The 21,040-nt window shown below is 44.1% G+C and overlaps 1 protein-coding gene across 6 annotated transcripts in view; it reads left to right on the top strand.

The window, feature by feature from the left end:
• The window catches only part of LOC146808798 (uncharacterized), a 741,989-nt gene that overhangs the window by 286,444 nt on the left and 434,505 nt on the right, over positions 1-21,040 (top strand). For 5 of the 6 annotated variants that reach the window (XM_085615615.1, XM_085615614.1, XM_085615612.1 and 2 more), the window contains exon 4: positions 4,761-4,844. In XM_085615615.1, the coding sequence (XP_085471741.1) occupies positions 4,796-4,844 (49 nt within the window). In that variant the 5' untranslated portion in view covers positions 4,761-4,795. Of the gene's footprint in view, positions 1-4,760; positions 4,845-21,040 lie in introns of those variants that run through there. The other variant, XM_085615613.1, reaches the window with a different exon arrangement.

Below are 21,040 nucleotides of genomic sequence, written 5' to 3'. Positions count from 1 at the left end.
TGTTGAGCAAAAGGGAGAAGTCACCTTCTTGGTGGACCTTGGGACTCCCAGAAGCCCCCACAGGGTGCTTCATGTCAACAGATTGAAGGCATATGTTGACAGGGCAGACATGGGCTTACTCATGTCTACAGATGAGGGGCAGGAGGAAGAGAGTGACCCTCTCCCAGACCTGTTGACTCAGAACCCTGATGATGGCTCAGTTGATGGTGTGGTCTTTTCTGACAGCCTCACTGATCATCAGCAACAGGACTGCAGACAAGTTCTGCAGTCCTACAGACATATGTTCTCTCTGACCCCAAGTCAGACAAACTGGTGCACCCATGAGGTGGACACTGGTAACAGTCTTCCTGTGAAGAGTAAAACCTACAGGCAACCTGACCATGTCAGGGACTGCATAAAAGTTGAGGTACAAAAGATGTTGGAGCTGGGAGTCATTGAACCTTCAGAGAGCCCTTGGGCTAGTCCTGTAGTCCTTGTGCCAAAACCTCACACCCAAGATGGTAAGAGAGAGATGAGGTTTTGCGTGGAATACAGAGGTCTCAATGCTGTCACTAGGACAGATGCCCACCCAATACCTAGGGCAGATGAGCTCATTGACAGATTGGCAGCTGCCAAGTTTTTGAGTACATTTGACCTGACAGCAGGCTACTGGCAAATCAGACTAGCTGAGAATGCAAAGGCCAAAACTGCTTTCTCGACCCCAGGAGGACATTATCAATTAGTGGTAATGCCCTTTGGTTTGAAGAATGCACCTGCCACTTTCCAAAGGTTGGTGAATCAAGTCCTTACAGGCCTGGATGACTACTGTGCAGCTTATCTTGGTGATATTGCTGTCTTTAGCTCCACCTGAGAGGATCACCTGGTCCACCTGAGGAATGCTTTAGAGGCCCGGCAAAAGGCAGGCCTCACTATCAAGGCCACTAAGTGCCAGATAGGGCAGAGCAAGGTTGTATACCTGGGCCACCTAGTCGGTGGGGGTCAGGTTCAACCACTGGAGAGCAAGATCCAGACCATAAAGAACTGGACTCCTCCAATTACCCAGACTCAGGTCAGAGCTTTCTTGGGCCTGACTGGGTACTATAGAAAGTTTGTTAAGAATTATGGGTCCATTGTGACACCACTTAATGACTTGACCTCTAAGAAGATGCCAAAGGAAGTTCAGTGGACAGTGAGCTGTCAAAAAGCATTTGATGACCTGAAGCAGGCCATGTGCAGTGCACCTATTCTGAAAAGTCCAGACTACTCCAAAGAGTTCATAGTCCAGACAGATGCTTCTGAGTTGGGTGTGGGAGCTGTTCTTTCACAACTGAATGTAGATGGTCAAGACCAGCCCATTGCTTTTATTAGTAGAAGGTTGACCCCTAGAGAGAAACGTTGGTCAGCTATTGAGAGGGAGGCCTTTGCTGTGGTTTGGGCCCTGAAGAAGCTGAGGCCATACTTGTTTGGCACTCACTTCAAGATTCAGACAGACCATAAGCCCCTCTTGTGGCTAAATCAGATGAAGGGTGAAAATCCCAAACTTCTTAGGTGGTCCATTTCCCTACAGGGGATGGACTTCACAGTGGAACATAGACCTGGGACTGACCATGCCAATGCAGATGGACTCCACTCCAGATATTTCCACTTAGAACATGAAGACTCAACTGGTCAAGGTTAGTTTAATGTCCCTAAGTTTGGGGGGGCGGGGGGGTTGTGTAGGAGAGTAGGGTCTGCTTTCTATGTTCACCCCCTCTTTTTGCTTTTGCTTCACTGGTTTTTGACTTAGATGTGGCTGTGGGCCTGCTAATCAGACCCACAGCCCAGCTGTTCTCTCTCTAAATTCATACTGTGTACTTTAGGTGCATAACCCAATTGGTTAGGGTCACCTTATTGGCCCCTGTATAGTGTACCTTAGGTACGCAGGGCATAGGTGTACCCTAGGCCTACCAGGGGCTGCAGCATGTATTGTGCCACCCCTGGCCTGGCCTTCCATTATGACACAACTGGCTGATCACTCAGCTGGGGCAAGGTCGTGTAATCACCCCTTGCTTAGGTGTAGTATTTCTATACCTACCTTATATATAGACACATGTGTACCTATCAGCCACTCCTATGGCAGGCCTTAACAATCCTGGAGGCAGAGTGCTTGGTAACATGTGAGATGGTGCTCTAGCATGAGCTGAGCCTGTCTGCAGCTTTCGGAACCATGTCCTTATAGCTGTTCTATGATATAGCCTACCATATACTCTTAAAGTACCTTATAATCTTAAACGGTTATGGTAACTATGGTTTGGCTTTATCGAAAAATGTCGTGTAAGGTGTCTAACACTTTGGAATAATACCCCTATACCATTTCTGGCCATGAGGATATTATTCCTCCCTTCTAGAGGGAGAAGACATGTTGAAACCTACTTACCCGGTTAAAGTCAACCAGAGCCCCAGCATCACAAAATGGATGCTGCTGCCACAGACACAAGTCTGACCTCCTGCTGCTGGGAGTCCTTCCAGCGAGGGAGGCTTCGACAATAGGTTTCCTGCCTTGGGAGGTGCGAGCACCGCCCCAGACAGGAGTTAGTGTATTGGGGCAGGGAGGGATGAAAGAAACTAGACACTGCCTGGGGCACACATGGTGTCCCATGCATAGTCCAGTTCAAACCGGCGCTGGGGCACTCCAGCCCCAGCTCTGGCGCGAAACTGGACAAAGGAAAGGGGGTGTAGCCACTCCCCTTCCTGGTCCCACCCGTAGGAGGGACCTTGCAGGTAGCCCAGCCCACTAGCCCAGTATATCAGTAGCTAGCTGAGCCCTGCTAAATTAGATTAACCTGAATCTGCAACTTGAACAGAAACTCTGGACCTTCGACATTCGACCTCAGGAAGAAGACTGAAGAATTCTCCCTTGTGGCCAAGGAGTGACCACCCTGGGCAACCAGGCACCATCCAGCGACCGCTGCTTGCTTTGCGACTGAATCCTACAAGGGACGACTGCAGAGACTGACCAGCGCCGAGACTTCCAGACACCTCTGAACCAGATCCACATCTCCAGCGAAGCTGAGACCCTTGGAGGCGACGAGGGACGTGGGACCGGCGACTTGGGAAAAGTGGCTAGTACCTGACTAGCGCCACTTCCGAGGCTCCCTCGAGGCTGTGCTTGGGGAATTGAGAAGCCCCCATCCCGAGCACCATCTGCAAAGAAGAGCAGCTCCCCACACTTCACGTGTTCTGCGTGGGGCCCTTCTGCACCTGTGATGCTCGACGTGTTGTCCGGTTGCTGGCCCGTTGGCTAGTAGCCTCTGCGACGACGAACCTTTACTTTCATCTTGCTGGTCCGGCTCCTCCAGATTGGCACCCGCTCCTCTGTGAAAGAGAAGCACCCCAGACCTTCCCGGTCTGCACCAGAAGCAAGTCCTCCATCCTGCGTGGGTTCCGCTTGCCAAGGCTTGTTGGGTCCTGACTCGACTTCGCCGCCGCTGACAGCAAGAGCCTTCGTGGGACAGCTCACCTCCTGGTCCTGGTTGTCCTCGACGCCTCCTGGTACCCGTGACTGCTGCAACAAGCTTCACCTCTTCACCTGCATCTTCACAACATCGCCTAGTTCCTTCCTGGTTCCGTCCCGGCTCCTGGCTGGTGACCTAGACTCTGTCCCTTCTGCTTGCAGGTTCCTTCCTTCTTGATCCCCTCCTTGGGATCCACCGGACACTCTTCACTGACTGCCTGTCAGCAACTTTCCTTCAGGCATCCATAGAAGTCAACGATGAAACCCGACGCAAGTTCACACCTATGCACCCGCAGCCCGTGGGCTAGGTAACTTGAGTACTTCGGTGCTCACAAGGGTAGTGACTATCCTAGGGTCTAGTTTCCGAGTCTCGACTTTCTAGCTATACCAGAAGTGTCCTAAAACTGTTAATTTCTAACTGCTAGTAATTCTATCGACTTTTACGCATTACGCGTGAGTGTTTCCACTCTGCACCTCAATCCTGTGGGCATCCCACTTCCTAACTGTTGGTAGTATAGTGTAGCCCCAGCGATGGCCTAGGCCTATCCTGTGTTCGTGACAGTGGTTCTTATACCACTTACTTAGTATATGGTTTGCGTGGCCCTTAGGGCCTAACTGTATTACTTACCTGTGTGACTTAATGTATGCTTAAATAAGACTGTGTTGTACTTACCTCGAATCTCATAAGAGTGCTGAGGGTTTGACTAGAATAAATACATTCTATTTTTATATATATCTTTTGTGGTGTCCTTTCATTTGGTATTCAAGGGATTACAAATGGTATAACAGCTGGCTTCACATGCCATACAGAGTTTAGCCTAAGACTGCTCTTGTCCATGCTACCACTAGGATAGCTGGTCTATAAGGTTGACTTTACAACCAATCACCATAAGGGTTGTTTGGACTGATACAAGGTGTACACTAGAATTAGTGACATCATATATCAGGCCAACTTCTCACATCGCTTTAAATAGTTTTTCTTCTGGAATATTTGAATAGGGATTAAATCCTCAGTGTGCTGTTTTAACTATAGAGGTTTAGTATACCTTTTGCCATGGTATAATGGTTTGTTTGATCTCATTAATCTCTAAATAGCTCTCCTTCTGTTATATATTGGAATAGGGTTTAGCTTTTCAGTATGTTGTTTTACTTACAGAATTCTAGAATGGATTTAGCCATGGTATAATGGTCTGTTTGTTCTTATTATCTTTCACATTATAACCTCATAATGTCTGATGTAATATTCCATCCTGTTAGTATTAACCATTTGTTGTTTCTTTTTACACAGGACCTAACCTCATGTGCTTGACCTTTAAGTTTTGAATGTTGTTTACATCCCAAAGTCTTCCCCGCCTTACCTCATGGAGTCTGGGTACGTCATCGTTCCATGTGGTCTCACCCCCCCCCCCCCCATCCTTCTATTGTTTTGACTTTTTTGTGGATACGATCCTTTTTCTTATATTCTTTACAGCTCTCACCCCTTCTCCTTTTTTCCCTCTTCTTATCATACATGTTTAAATCATTTGCCTCTTTTTCCAATCTTGCTTCTTCCTTTTCTTCATCTTTCCCACCTTTTCAGCTTCTCTCAAATGGTTTTAACTTTTAATATCTTCGTACCTAATATAAGGTTTACTTCAATGTTTTTTTATAGTTCTTATTGTTGAATTTTTCACATGTACTATTGTTCACAATTTACGAGATTTTATTGGTTCACTTACGTTGTTATTACTTTCATCTCACAAATGTTTTTGAAAATTGTCACATGGAACGTCAGAGGCTTGAACTCCCCCATTAAGCGACAGAGTCTTATCTCACCTCTCCAAATTAGATGTTAATATTGCGTTACTGCAAGAATCACATCTCACCGAAGGCGAATCACTAAAACTCAAAAGAAATTGGGTTGGTGAAATCTTTTTCACACCATGAGATGGCAAAAGGAATGGGGTTATAACTCTTTGTCACAAATCACTGAATGCCAAGCTTGTATATCAAGAATCCGACACAGAGGGTAGGTGGATTCTCACTAACCTCCTGCTGGGGAAGACCCCTCTGTCTTTGCTTAACATTTATGCCCCTACTAGCGGTGATGCCACGTTTTGGTCTCGTATATCTCAATTATTGCTCAAATACCCATCAGAAAACTTTATTCTTGCAGGAGACTGCAACCAAGTGATGGACCCGTTTATTGAAAGAAATTCTAAATCCCCCTTTATCCCAAACACGCCACACAAAGTTTTCACACAAACTATTCAACAAAGAAACTTATTAGACTCATGGCACCTCTGCAACCCATCCACAAGAGAATACTACTTTTTTTCCTCTCCACATCAAACACAATCTCGAATAGACCATATTTTTATTTCACGCAACATTTGGCAATCCTTATGTTCTGCTGACATAGGCCCTATACTCATTTCGGATCATGCACCTGTTTCAATTCAATTAGACATTTTAAATCAATCCACATTGCCAACAAAATGGCATTTCAATAATTCCTTACTCCTTGACCCTAATTTCAATTAATCTTTTACCTCTTTAGCTCAAGAGTTTTTTCACATTAATTTAACGAAAGATGTCTCCTTTCATACAGTGTGGGACGCCTTTAAGGCCACCGCTCGGGATTTCATCATTAGATTTGTGTCAAATAAACGTAAAGTTTCCCACATATTACATAACACACTTCTTGCTAAGATTAAAAAACTTGAGCATTCCTTCCACACCTCCAAGTCGAAGGACTCCCTTAAAGATCTCATCACTGCAAAAATCGCTTTTAACGAATCCTCTACCGAACAGGCCTCCCTATACTTACTGAAATCCTCAGCAAAGTATTATGGTGGCCAAAATAAATCGGGCAAACTTCTAGCCAATTATCTAAAGATTAAACAACAGAAACTTCATATTGATTCCATTATAGATGATAGCCAAGCACCTAAATTCAAAGACACTGAAATACTCCAAGAATTTGTACATTTCTATCAATCCCTTTACACACCAGAAAACACACCCTCAGATACAGACATATCCCAATATTTCTCCACAATTCAAAAACATATTAATCCCCAATTAGATTTAGCCTCTTTGGAAGCTGAATTTACACAAACAGAACTGTTAAATACTTTAAAAACTCTTAAAAAAGACAAGGCCCCAGGCCCAGACGGCTTCACAGTGGAATTTTATTTACATTTCGTTCATCTATTACTCCCACACTTACACACTCTTCTTTCTTTATCGCTACTGTAAGAATTATAGACCTATATCCTTAGTTAACGTTGATTATTAAATTTTCTCGAAAGCTCTAGCGCTAAGATTAGAACCATAACTTCCCATGCTGCTTGGAAAAGAAAAATCCGGTTTTGTCAAAGGTCGCAACATCACTGACAATACACGCTTATTCTTTGACATTTTATCTAAATCATCACATTATCCGGACTCCTTGGCGGCAATTGCGTTAGATGCAGAAAAGGCCTTTGATAGGGTTTACTGGCCTTTTATCTTCCACGCTCTCAAGTGGTTTGGGTTTGGACCGAAAATCATTTCTTTAATAGCCCTACTTTACTCTGAGCCCAAGGCCGCCATATCTACCAATGGCCTTATCTCCCCCTACTTAAATCTTAAACGAGGAGTACGCCAAGGATGCCCCTTGTCCCCTTTTCTTTTCAATTTGGCCTTAGAACCCTTTCTCTCAAGAATACGCCCGAATAACTCAATCACAGGTTTTGTCTTGGATCCTCAACAAATTAAGCTGGCAGCATATGCTGACGATATTTTAGTTTTTCTCTACAAGCCACAATCTTCACTTACAGCTTTCATGGGAGAGGTGGAGGCCTATGGATTGGTATCTGGCTATAAACTGAATAGAGGAAAATGTGAGATATTACCCTTAACTAAATACACCTTTAAGGATGATTTTAAGATCTCCAACTTTACTTGGAGCCCTAAACATATAAAATATCTTGGTATCTGGTTCTCTCCCTCTATAAAGACATCTATCTCTTTAAACATAGACAAATCTTCTGCCAAACTTAAAACTTTGGTCGCAAGATGGCATCCCCTTCATCTTTCTTGGTGGGGTCGTCTGGACACCATCAAAATGATGTTGACTCCGATAGTTTTGTATATCCTTTCTAACATTCCACTTTCTATTCCATTAAATTCTTTCTAAAGATTAATTCTATTTTGACTTCTTTTTTATGGAATGCTAAAAAACCAAGAATGGCGTTACAGAAATTAACAAGACCAAAATCTGAAGGCGGTGTCAATTTCCCCCATTTCTCCAATTATCACAAAGCCTTTCAGTTACGATAACTATCAAATTGGATCACTAATCAATCTGAAGATAAACCTCTCTGGGTGGATCTTGAGACCTCGTGTTTAGCTCCCTTCTCATTTCAGGAATATCTCTCCTTTGCTCGCAAACCACAAAAGCTCTCTACTCCCATTATTAAGCAATCCTGTAAACTACTATCCACTGCACCCCGCTTAGTAGTACATAATTTAGACACTTTTCTGAATTCCACAATTTGGCACAATAAATAAATCCTTCTCAATAGGAAACCTATATTTTGGAAGGCTTGGAGGAATAAAGGTCTACTCTGGGTTCATCAATTTTTAGATCAGGGCGCACCCATTCAATTTACGCAATTACAAACTCTTTATTATTTGTCTTCTTCCTTTAAACCTAAATTTTTGACCTTGCAGAAAGCAATACTTAATACTTATGCTAAACTCAAATCCTCACCTTCCTCACCCTCCCACCCCCTTTTCCCATGGCATAACCTTTTGCACATAAACCCCAAAGCGTCCACCATTTATTCCCGTTTAATAGTACCTCCTGAGATCCGAGACAAAACCAAAGTGGAACTCTCGTGGGAATCCGATCTGGGAACAAATTGGCCTATCTCTTTTTGGAACAGAATTTGGACGAAACTTAGGAAATCATCCAGAGCGGCCAGCACAACACAAACACTCTTCTTTATTTACAACAGATTGTTTCTTAGCCCCACATACCTACGTAAAATACACAACACCAATCTCAACACTTGCTGGGCATGTTCCCAGGTTCATGCTGATCTCCATCATATGCTTTTCACATGTCCACATGTTTTAATATTCTGGAAACAGGTCTGGCACCAAATCAACACTATATTTCACACCACAATTCCACTCTCCCCTACAAACATTTTCCTAGGTAGTTTAACACCAGACTGGAAAACAAGTCAATCCCAGTTACCACTTACTGATTTGTTAATAGCTGTAGCTTTTCAGCAAATATAAAAAAACTGGAAAGATTCCTCTAAATTGTTCTATTTAGCTTGGTGGTATGCTGTATGTCACAATCATCGCCTCGATACAGCACTCGTTCATCCTATCTCTCATGCTACTAAACGTTCTCACCTTTGGGGCCCACTAACACAATTTCTAGACGATACCGTGAAGAAAACTCCTTTACCTGCTCCCTCACAACAAGAAGTGACCAAGCCTCCTTGACCGCCTATTGTTTATTTATAATTATGTTTAATTTATCATTTTCTAATATATATATATATATTTTATTTGTGTATTTTTGACATGTACTGTTATTTACGATTTCTGGGAACCTTTGCTTGTATTCAGATCATCTTCTATATTATCCTTTTACTATTTTAATGGATATTATATATCGTTATTGTTCTTTATTACACCTTCATGTATTTATGTATTAACAAATAACTGCATATATGAAGTATTGTTTTTATGATCATAATCTTTTCAATAAACCTTTTCTTGAACTTAAAAAAAAGAAAAATTATGTATCAGTTGCGTGAAGCTTACATCATCATTAAGATATTAAAAAATCTCTTCGCCACACTTGATGACAATTTCATGTAAAGTTTTAGTGGAATCCACTCCATCCCATTTAATACGTACCCCATTGGGTCTTATGGGGCCGATTGTTAACTATAAAACTTGGAAGGGCTTCAACCTTTCTACCCCCAAAAAAGACTGTCATTACGATATAGTTGTGGTTGCTCAATGCTAGCTGAGCTACCCTCAGAGTATAGCATAGATTGCTGACACTAGTAGAAGTCACACATGATCAATGATAGATGAAGCATTCCTGCCTACACAGGTCGAAATCTGGTCTCCATTAATCTCACGGGCACAATGTAACAGTTCTAAGTGGTATTTAGCATTCATTAAATTCAGGGCTCCACCATAATCATTGTGTGAAGTGTATATAAATATCCCCTCCTTGGTTGATTACCCCACATACCCGAGTAGCAGACAAAGGGCAGGTATGAACATTAAAATCCCCAGCCCAGATGAGCGCAATTCACTTATTGATCAAACTCAATAGGGTGTCTAACCCATTATCCAGCTCTAAGACTACTTTACCACGGGTTAAATCAAACTCATTATTGTAGAAATTGAATGTTTTTGTGTGCACCCTGTGAGAAGTTGGCCTGATATATGATGTCACTAATTCTAGTGTACACCTTGTATCGGTCCAAACAACCCTTATGGTGATTGGTTGTAAAGTCAACCTTATAGACCAGCTATCCTAGTGGTAGCATGGACAAGAGCAGTCTTAGGCTAAACTCTGTATGGCATGTGAAGCCAGCTGTTATACCATTGAGTACCAAATGAAAGGACACCACAACAGATATATATAAAAATAGAATGTATTTATTCTAGTCAAAATACCCTTAGCACTCTTTATGAGATTCGAGGTAAGTACAACACAGTCTTATTTAAGCATACATTAAGTCAGACAGGTATGTAATAAAGTTAGGCCCTAGGGTCCACGCAAACCATATACTAAGTAAGTGGTATAAGAACCACTGTCACGAACACAGGATAGGCCTAGGCCTAGGGAATCGCTGGGGCTATTCTATACTACCAAAGGTTAGGAAGTGGGAGGCCCACGGGATTCAGGTGCAGAGTGGAAACACTCACGCGTAATGCGTAGAAGTCGATAGAAATAGTAGTTATTAGAAATTAACAGTTTTAGGACACTTCTGGAATAGCTAGGAGGTCGAGACTTGGAAACTAGACCCTAGGATAGTCAATACCCTTGTGAGCACCAGAGTACTCAAGTTACCTAGCCCACGGGCTGCGGGTGCATAGGTGTGCGTCGGGTTTCGTCGTTGACTCCTATGGATGCCTGAAGGAAAGTTGCTGACAGGCAGTCAGTGAAGAGTGTCCGGTGGATCCCAAGGATGGAATCAAGAAGGAAGGATACCTGCAAGCAGAAGGGACAGAGTCTAGGTCACCAGCCAGGAGCCGGGAAGGAACCAGGAAGGAACCAGGCGATGTCGTGCAGATGCAGGTGAAGAGGTGAAGCTTGTCGCAGCAGCCACGGGTATCTGGAGATGTCGAGGACGACCAGGACCAGGAGGCGAGCTGTCCCACGAAGGCTCTTGCTGTCGGCGGCGTCGATGTCGAGTTAGGACCCAACAAGCCTTGGCAAGCGGAACCCACACAGAATGGAGGACTTGCTTCTGGTGCAGACCAGGAAGGTCTGGGGTGCTTCTCTTTCACAGAGGAGCGAGTGCCAGTCTGGAGGAGCCGGACCAGCAAGGTGAAATCAAAGGTTCGTCGTCGCAGAGGTCACTAGCCAACGGGCCAGCAACCGGACAACACGTCGAGCAACTCAGGTGCAGAAGGGCCCCACGCAGAACACGTGAAGTGTGGGGAGCTGATCTTCTTTGCAGATGGTGCTCGGGATGGGGGCTTCTCAATTCCCCAAGCACAGCCTCGAGGAAGCCTCAGAAGTCGAGCTAGTCAGTTACTAGCCACTTTTCCCAAGTCGCCAGTCCCACGTCCCTCGTCGCCTCCACGGGTCTCAGCTTTGCTGTAGATGTGGATCTGGGTCAGAGGTGTCTGGAAGTCTCGGCGCTGGTCAGTTTCTGCAGTCGTCCCTCGTAGGATCAGTCGCAAAGCAAGCAGCGGTCGCTGGATGGTGCCTGGTTGCCCAGGGTGGTCACTCCTTGGCCACAAGGGAGATTCTTCGGTCTTCTTCCTGAGGTCGAATGTCGAAGGTCCAGAGTTTCTGTTCAAGTTGCAGATTAAGGATAATCTAATTTTGCAGTGCTCAGCTACGTACTGTTATACTGGGTTAGTGGGCTGGGCTACCTGCAAGGTCCCTCCTATGGGTGGGACCAGGAAGGGGAGTGGTTACACCCCCTTTCCTTTGTCCAGTTTCGCGCCAGAGCTGGGGCTGGAGTGCCCCAGCGCCGGTTTGAACTGGACTATGCATGGGACACCTTGTGTGCCCCAGGCAGTGTCTAGTTTCTTTCATCCCTCCCTGCCCCAATACACGAAGTCCTGTCTGGGGTGGTGCTCGCACCTCCTAAGGCAGGAAACCTATTGTCCAAGCCTCCTTCGCTGGAAGGACTCCCAGCAGCAGGAGGTCAGACTTGTGTCTGTGGCAGCAGCATCCATTTTGTGATGCTGGGGCTCTGGTTAACTTTAACCGGGTAAGTAGGTTTCAACATGTCTTCTCCCTCTAGAAGGGAGGAATAATATCCTCATTGCCAGAAATGGTATGGGGGTATTATTCCAAAGTGTTAGACACCTTACACGACATGTTTTAATAATGCCAAACCATAGTTACCATAACCGTTTAAGATTATAAGGCACTTTAAGAGTATATGGTAGGCTATATCATAGAACAGCTATAAGGACATGGTTCCGTAAGCTGCAGACAGGCTCAGCTCATGCTAGAGCACCATCTCACATGTTACCAAGCACTCTGCCTCCAGGATTGTTAAGGCCTGCCATAGGAGTGGCTGATAGGTACACATGTGTCTATATATAAGGTAGGTATAGGAATACTACACCTAAGCAAGGGGTGATTACACTACCTTGCCCCAGCTGAGTGATCAGCCAGTTGTGTCATAATGGAAGGCCAGGCCAGGCCAGGGGTGGCACAATACATGCTGCAGCCCCTGGTAGGCCTAGGGTACACCTATGCCCTGGGTACCTAAGGTACACTGTACAGGGGCCAATAAGGTGATCCTTACCAATTGGGTTATGAACCTAAAGTACATAGTATGAATTTAGAGAGAGAACAGCTGGGCTGTGGGTCTGATTGGCAGGCCCACAGCCACATCTAAGTCGAAAACCAGTGAAGCAAAAGCAAAAAGTGGGGGTGAACATAGAAAGCAGACCCTACTCTCCTACAGCCACCTATGCACCCGCAGCCCGTTGGCTAGGTAACTTGAGTACTCCGATGCTCACAAGGGTATTGACTATCCTAGGGTCTAGTTTCCAAGTCTCGAACTCCTAGCTATTCCAGAAGTGTCCTAAAACTCTTAATTTCTTATAACTATTTCTATTGACTTTTACGCATAACGCGTGAGTGTTTCCACTCTGCACCTGAATCCCGTGGGCCTCCCACTTCCTAACCTTTGGTAGTATAGTGTAGCCCCAGCGATTCCCTAGGCCTATCCTGTGTTCGTGACAGTGGTTCTTATACCACTTATTTAGTATATGGTTTGCTTGGCCCCTAGGGCCTAACTGTATTACTTACCTGTGTGACTTAATGTATGCTTAAATAAGACTGTGTTGTACTTACCTCGAATCTCATAAAGAGTGCTGAGGGTATTTTGACTAGAATAAATACATTCTATTTTTATATATCTGTTGTGGTGTCCTTTCATTTGGTATTCAAGGGATCACAAATGGTATAACAGCTGGCTTCACATGCCATACAGAGTTTAGCCTAAGACTGCTCTTGTCCATGCTACCACTAGGATAGCTGGTCAATAAGGTTGACTTTACAACCAATCACCATAAGGGTTGTTTGGACTGATACAAGGTGTACACTAGAATTAGTGACATCATATATCAGGCCAACTTCTCACATAGAGAACATCACCTTGATCCTACGAAGGGGCAGGAGGATGTCATTCTCCCTTACCTTCTGTACTTAGCAAGATGAGGTTTAAAGCATGCTTCTATCAGGGTCCATTTATCTGCCATTACAGCGTACAGGAGATCTCCTAGTCAGCCCTCCTTTTTCCAAATGCAGGTGGTCAAGGACTTCTTACAGGGGTTGAAGAAGGTCTATCCCCCTGTTCGAAACCCTTCTCCTCCGTGGGAGTTGAACCTGGTGTTCTCCAAATTGATGGGCCCGCCCTTTGAGCCAATCCATAGAGCTTCCTTGCAGCATTTGTCTTGGAAGGTTGCTTTTCTGGTAGCCATTACACCCAGGCTCTGTACCAAGGAGCCTTACACTGTTTTTCACCATAACAAAGTGGTCTTAAGAGCGCATCCATCTTTTCTCCCTAAGGTAGTGTCTGATTTTCATATGAATCAGTCCATTTCCCTTCCTTCTTTTTTTCCAATTCTAGCGACCCCGGCTGAGCGGTCGCTTCATTCCTTGGACCTCAAGAGGGTACTTAAGTTCCACTTAGAAAGTACCAAGGGCATCAGGAAGACAGATCAGTTATTTGTTAATTATGGCGCCATGAGAACAGGCTTCCCAGCCGCTAAGAGATCCATCTCCAGATGGATTGTGTCCTGCATTACCTTAGCTTACCAACTGGCGAAAAGGCCGTTGCCTCCTAAGGCGCATTCCACTAGAGGGAAAGCGGCCACTGTTGCCTTCTTGCATGACGTCCCAATGTCAGAGATCTGCAAGGCGGCAACCTGGAAATCGGTTCATACCTTTACGAGGCACTACTGCCTAGAATCTGATTCCAGGGCTGATGCTCACTAAGTAGGCCAAGCCTCATTGAGCAATCTATTTGGGTAGCTTAGTTTTTTCTTTCCAAGCCTACTGATCATTTTTCTGGGGTTTTTTTTCCCATTTGCCCGCAGGGAGATGAGGTGAGGCTCGCTATTCTATTCTAATGCTTATGACTATTGATGAGGATCCCCTGGAAGAGAAGGATTAGTTACGTACCTGTAATCCTAGTTCTCTACCAGGGGTATCCTTATCAAAGTCATAAGCAACCCTCCCTCCTCACGGGCAAAGGATGGTTCTCTTTTGAAGATGTTGTTAACTCTTTGTGCCATGGCTTTTTCAGTCTCCGCAAAGAACAACTGACCTAACTGTCACCCGTGAGACATGATGGGAAGTTAGGGGTCAGGTGTGCCTTAAAGGCACGGTGTCAGTTTATTGCTATGCAGCTACAAGTTAGCTTTTCAGTCGTTTTAGACTGGGTGTTTGTAATGCAGCCTGGGAGCTTCCTATACTTTCAGTGATTTGTGAGGATTTCTACTGTGTGCTGAGCATTAAAACAGTTTCTAAAACAAATTTTGCTATTGTTTTCTCCTGTTTCTAATGCATGTTGTTCATGTATGGTAGAGAATCCTTATGGCATGATTCAGCTCTGGGGTTTAGTAGGCTGCAATTGTATGTTTTATATATATATATATATATATATATATATATATGGGGCACATATAATATAGTGTTTCCGGGGTCCCGCGCCTGGGTGGGAATATTCTAATGCTTATGACTTTGATGAGGATACCCCTGGAAGAGAACTAGGATTACAGGTAAGTAACTAATCCAAACAGTACATTACTTTTCACTCAGTCAGTTGTGCTCACTTGCTCTCAGAGAGATATACAGAATAAACAATGGAGACGTTTTCAATAAGCATTTATTGAACCACCGTCATTCTAGTATAAAATACGGGTGCTGCAACAGCCATAAGACAGAAACAGAGATATACGGTTATGAGCACCAACAGAGTAAACAAAAGGTAGAATTCTACCATGATACTAAAATAATAGATATTTGCAGGCATATAGATACATGGCAGTAATTAGGAGTACTCCTACGATGGAAAACCTAACTAGATGTACCTTAATGTACCTAGCATGTATGTAGGTTTATCGCCAAGAATCCCCCTAGGAAAGAGCCAACCCTATTACCTTATGTGAGAGAGCGAAGGACCCTGTCTTGGTCTTGAGTTGGACATCCTGTGTCAGTATCTTTTACTCCTCAGGGTCCGGATGATGCAATAAGGGGTCTATCCCTTTGACATCCCCAAACTCCAACTGAAAAGTTACAGAGTAGTAGGGCGATCAAGTGAGGTAAAGGAAGGGTTGGGAACAGCAGGGAGGAGAACCTGTAAAACAAAAGGTAACACAGATCAAATATACTTACTCAATAATGCTACTCTCATGAAGTCTTACTAATTGGGGGCATAAATACCTTATCCACTGTAGTACTATAGCAAGCCTGCGTTTAGCCACTGAGAACAACCAGTCTCTGTTGGTGGATAAGTTCTACAAAACAGAACACAATGCATGAGACCACACACATCCCCATTCGTACTTCAGCACGGCTATAACCCTGTGCCTAGCACACCCAAACTCAAGTTTCCCTCCTGCTCACTATAACTGAAAAAGGCTGCAAAGGTGAAAACTAAAATGCCAGTCTCGCTTCAAGGAAGTCCAGTTGAGACACAAGAACTTTGTGAAGAATGCTAATCGTGGCTTGCTCCGTCCGGGGGCCACTTGAAATGCAATTATCCAGAATTACGTGAAATAACGCTGTTCCCAAAATGAAAATAAACAAAGTATGTTATCCCGTAAAAAGGGTTTCCACCAACCTACTAAAATGCAGTGGCCAAGTTCAGAAAAGCCCTTAGTGTTTTCCGAAATATAGACCTTGCGGTTGACTCACCGCTGTCCCATGCACAGCTTGTGCTCCCAACAGAGGCAGCCGGGCGCCGCGGTTCACTCGTCGCTGTCCCACGCCTCAGTGCCGATGCACGCTCTGCCAGGTGCCGCAGTTAGCTCACCGCCGTGTAAATCCTGGAGATTCTGATCCCGCTCACCAGGGCCGATCCAAAATGCCACAGAGCTAACAATTGTTCAGTATCACGCCTGTTGCTGAACGGGCGTCGCGTCTACTTGTAGACGCTGGCTCCGGCCCCATTTTGCCTTCTGGGAAATGTAGTTTATTTGCTAGGCAGGCGCTGGACATCGCTATTCCTGACACCCTGTGAGGGATGTCAGACCACTGCGTGCTGGAGTGTCCGCGTTCAGGGACTTCACTGTCTCATGTCAGCGTGTCAGCATGGACGTCTTTCTCCTCTTATCTGCCTAGCAAAGATGTGGTGCTTATATACCCAAAAGGTACCATCAGGGGTTCTACCTAGATGTGCCATGGTACTGTGGGCATGTCAGCCGCCGAGGATGACGATAGTGGGGACCCTTATAGAGAGTTATTATGCAGAAGATGGTAATCCTGCTGTGATACTAAGAATCCTCATGCATAATAAATTAGGCTAGTTTTCGGAGAAAACCACAAGACATTTATGCGGCACCAAACTAGGTAAAAGGTCAGTGCCAAAACCGTTGTGTAGAACCATGGTAGGGCAAATGTACGTAAAAGGTTGTGCAACTACCTAGGCCTACATTGGGGTTCATAACACCCACTCCTCATCCGACTGGATGACAAAGTAACCAATGCTAAAATATGCCTGTTTAAAAGTATAAAAGCATGTAAAAAAAAAAGCTATACAAGTCATCATACTGTTAGACCAACTGAGCACGCCGAAAGCTATAGTGCTCAGTGAGAGCAAAAGTGGAAAAAAACAAAATTATGTTTTCGAATTCCAATTTCGTTTTGTTTCGAAAAAAGGCCGAATTGTTCCCAGCACACAGAGAGCCAAATGTTTGTGTCCTGTGTGGGAGAAGCAACATCACTCTTGCTTGGCTTCACAGACGACGGTCCCTATAATACCTCTTGTATCAGGTGAATGGAGTAAAGGTGATCTTCTACAGTTCCCACAGCCATTGCTGAGGAAGCACTTGATGCCTGTAAGCCTGGTACAGAGCCGGTGTCCATTCCAACATCCCGTGGTGGCTCTAAGAATGCAGACATCAGGATTGGAATATTCTGAGGACACTGCACTACATGGGCCTTTAACTGGGCCAGCAGTACATCCACGTCCGGAGGCACAACCAATAGAAGTGTTAGATGTCCAATACGCATTTGTGTCCTCAGAATAAGCAGCGGAGTACAGACAATATTCAGTCAACCCAGACTGATCTGAATGACCGAAACCAATGCACGCTTACCTCCGAAGCCAAGGTGTACCTAGATTGGAGTATCATCCGTTCACGGCAACTTCGTCGCTAGTGCGCTTTTTCCATCTCTTTGGAAGTTCGGATGTCCATTGCGTAGCAGGAAAATTAAAATCTGGATACCCACTACCAGTAGCGGGATCAGCAGAAGCCCTTCAAAAACGCTTCCCAATATGGAGTGTATCAAAGATGGAATAACTCAGAAGATCGTTTGAAAGGTGCTTAATAGCCCAGAACCTATGTTCTTAAATATGTGTGCTATCCCGCTTGTACCAGACTTGAGAGAGATAAGATGTATTATTTCCCCAAAATGGAGCGAGAAGTTTGTTCGGACTAATGCCTGTATCTCAGCTGAAGACCTTGCCACCTGAAGATCAAAGGTCTCTCGAGCCGAAGTTAGGACCACATCTTTCTGTAAAAGTATGGCTTTCAGTCTGCTCAGAGAATCAAACTGTATGAGGGAAACATTCAACGAAGGCCAAAGCATTGCCTCCCTGACTGTGTGGGTCAGTGGAAACAAGACAACAAGTAACCCTGCAACTTACTGTGACCAGATATGCGATGCCTGGCAGCATCCCACAACAACCTTGATCGTTCAACATCAAATAACTCCCTTTCGAGAGTAGTTTGAACACTGGATGAATCACGTTAGCTGGGGATCCTTTCAAGTGACAAGATAGCTTTGCAATCAAAGCGTTGCAAGCTCTGTGAAGCATAATATCCTGACAAATTAGAGACCCACTTAACTAATTCTCATAGTCTGAACCGCTGAGAGACTTCAGTGTCCCCATTTCTGCATTTAAATCTGTAAGGTAATTCCCTAGCTTCATGGATGTATTACCTACCCAACGCTTCATACCTGCCTACTTGCTGGTACTGTAGACAATATTGAAATTGGAATGTTGTCACTGGCAATGTTATATGGCCATGGATTAACCATTCTGTGGAAGGTGACTCAGCCACGGTGAATGGCATTTGGTCTAATTTTTCAATGTGCAACATTGTGTATTCTGCATCTCTCGGTGCCATTGTTGTCTGCCTTTCTTTTAAATTATAAACAGAAAACAGATGTGCTGTTGATATATCACCAAGGCACATGACCAGAGCGCAATGATTGTAGCGTCCAGCTTAATAATTCAATGGATCGTAACCGCGATTGCCCATGTAGAAGAATGGAAATTACACAATATTGCCCAGTGAATTAATCCTGGATGATAGTGTGGCCATGCCATTGTCAAAGCCTTCTGTAGGTTAACCCTATTAATTTCACGCAATCGGTCAGCAACCTCCTGTAGAGAGATTTTCCATACCTCATTGTAAATAGCGTATAAGAAGCGTTTCAGACATGGCTTATGGGGACCTAGCAAAACCTCCCTAAGACCCATGTCGTGAGAGAGTAAGGACAATTGTTGTTTCACCTGGGACAGTGTTGGGGTTTTTAGCCACTCTAGAGAACTTCCCGACACTAGGATGTCACCACCCCCATATGTTCTTGTTGTACATAGCGTAAGTCAGGCCTATGGTTACGAAACCCTTCGGTGGTACCCTTGAATCTTGATTGATACCTATTTGTGTTTATAGGCCAAACCAACCATCCCTTCCAATTGTGGTCTGATGAATTGTATGAACCATCATGTAAAATGTCATAAAGTGTATCCTCAGTATGTTGTGTATAGGTTTTCCATCTCTCAAAGTGTGAAAGCAAGGAAATCAGAGGTGTGTTCAAGTCCTTGATCTTGGCTAACCCAAGGCAGGAAGTCTGTTACACAGTTACGTTAAGAAAGATAATTTACTGTGGTATGAGGCATGCTCTAAATAATGCCTCATTTCAATGAACCTGCCATTCTTTAGTCCCCTAGACTGATTTTATGTCTATTGTGTCTTTTCATAAGTTGAAACCCTGTTCAGGCAATTGGGAAATAAACGATGCAGAGTATATCTGTTTAGTGTTGGTAAGCATATTTTTCTTTGCAGGTGTAGGTGCAACCCTATAATATTATGAGCACATGTCTGATGTGTTAAACCTGGAAAAATAAGCAAACGTTTGTGAACTACCTTTCGGTTGTGTTGGGCAATGTTCCCATTTATAGTAAATAAAAACATTACGTGGGATAATCGTTCTGTGCAGGAAATGATGACCATAATGTTGGTAACAGTACATGGTATCAAAATCAGATGTATCACCATACAACTCATTTTTAGAGAATGCAGCGGATTGTTCTAAATCAGGCAGCATACTATTCACAGTTTCATAGTCCCAATTATCAGAGAATGTACTGGAGGTGATATCATTCAAAGAAATGTTAAATACTTGTCATATTTTCAAAAGTTCAGTGGGACCAAATACATCATATGGAACCTTATCCCATACTATTCCTTCAGGAATCGGAACCGCTGTACTATTCACAAAGGACAGGTCTCTTAGTTCACAATGAGATGATGTATTAGGTTTGAGTACCAAGTTCACATAGTATACTGCGGAGCGTTCTAGAAGATAATGTCCATTTAGAAGCAGGAAAAAGACAGTCACTACACCTATCCAGACTAGGAAAAGTAGACCAATTGCCATCTATAGCTGTAGCCAGGGACAAACAAAGTGAGTCTTTTTTAGCCAAAGGTAGAGTTTAAATATTTTTTCTTTAAGGGGAACAGAAGCTAGTGGTGACTCATGTTCACTAGGATCCAGAGAATAGATGTAAAAATTGATGAAGTAACCATACGCTGTTCGATCTATCTTTAGTAGCTGAGCAGGTTTTGTTGAACTGGCAGATGACTCGTGAGACATATTCACATAGATGTCGTATTATGCCGAATTGAGATCTGTTTCATTTGTGTTTTGTTGTTGTTCAATTTCAATAGGCACGAGCTTCATTCCATTGTTGGCAACTCCGTTACTTTGTAGAGTAGAACTTCAAATGTTATTAATCTTTCTGTCTTAACCTCCTGAATGGTAGCAAGAGATCATCGGAGGCTACCCAGAAGCCCACGCGGCCTGCTATTCGGTATCGACCACATAATGTGGTTTGATCAGATCAATGGAGACAAATCTCTTTTATTTTTTGCAGGCAAGAGGCGAAAGGAGTACTGTTCTTGTTCCTTCGTCAGCCAGGACAAGTACAGGTGCTCTGTAAAATGGCCAAAATTCTTTTGTTTACAATCTTTGCTCTGACCAGGTTCCCGATCTTTGGGACCCAGGCAGGCCTTGCCGAAACTGATTTTACTTCCCCAGTGTTGGTGCGCTTTACTTGGTCATGGCTTTGTAGTTCTTGTAAAACATCCAAACGATCAGTGATGTCAAATGCTTTTTTCATCCGCCACTGTGCTGCCACAATCAAGGTTGGGTAGCCACATTCTTCTCCCAAACAGGACCTCATATGAAGTACGGCCTCCTCGGGAACATCTTGGCATGTTATTAAGTGCCCTTTGGACCCCATATAGGTGATTGACCTAACTACCACCCAAGCCTAATACCCTTGCTGTTAAGGATTGCTTTAAGTTGTGTTTTTTCTTCTCCACAATCGAATTACCCTC

This window comes from Triturus cristatus, chromosome 7 (assembly GCF_964204655.1).
Source record: "Triturus cristatus chromosome 7, aTriCri1.1, whole genome shotgun sequence".
Lineage (NCBI taxonomy): Eukaryota > Metazoa > Chordata > Amphibia > Caudata > Salamandridae > Triturus > Triturus cristatus.
This window is presented reverse-complemented; position numbering and strand designations above follow the sequence as displayed.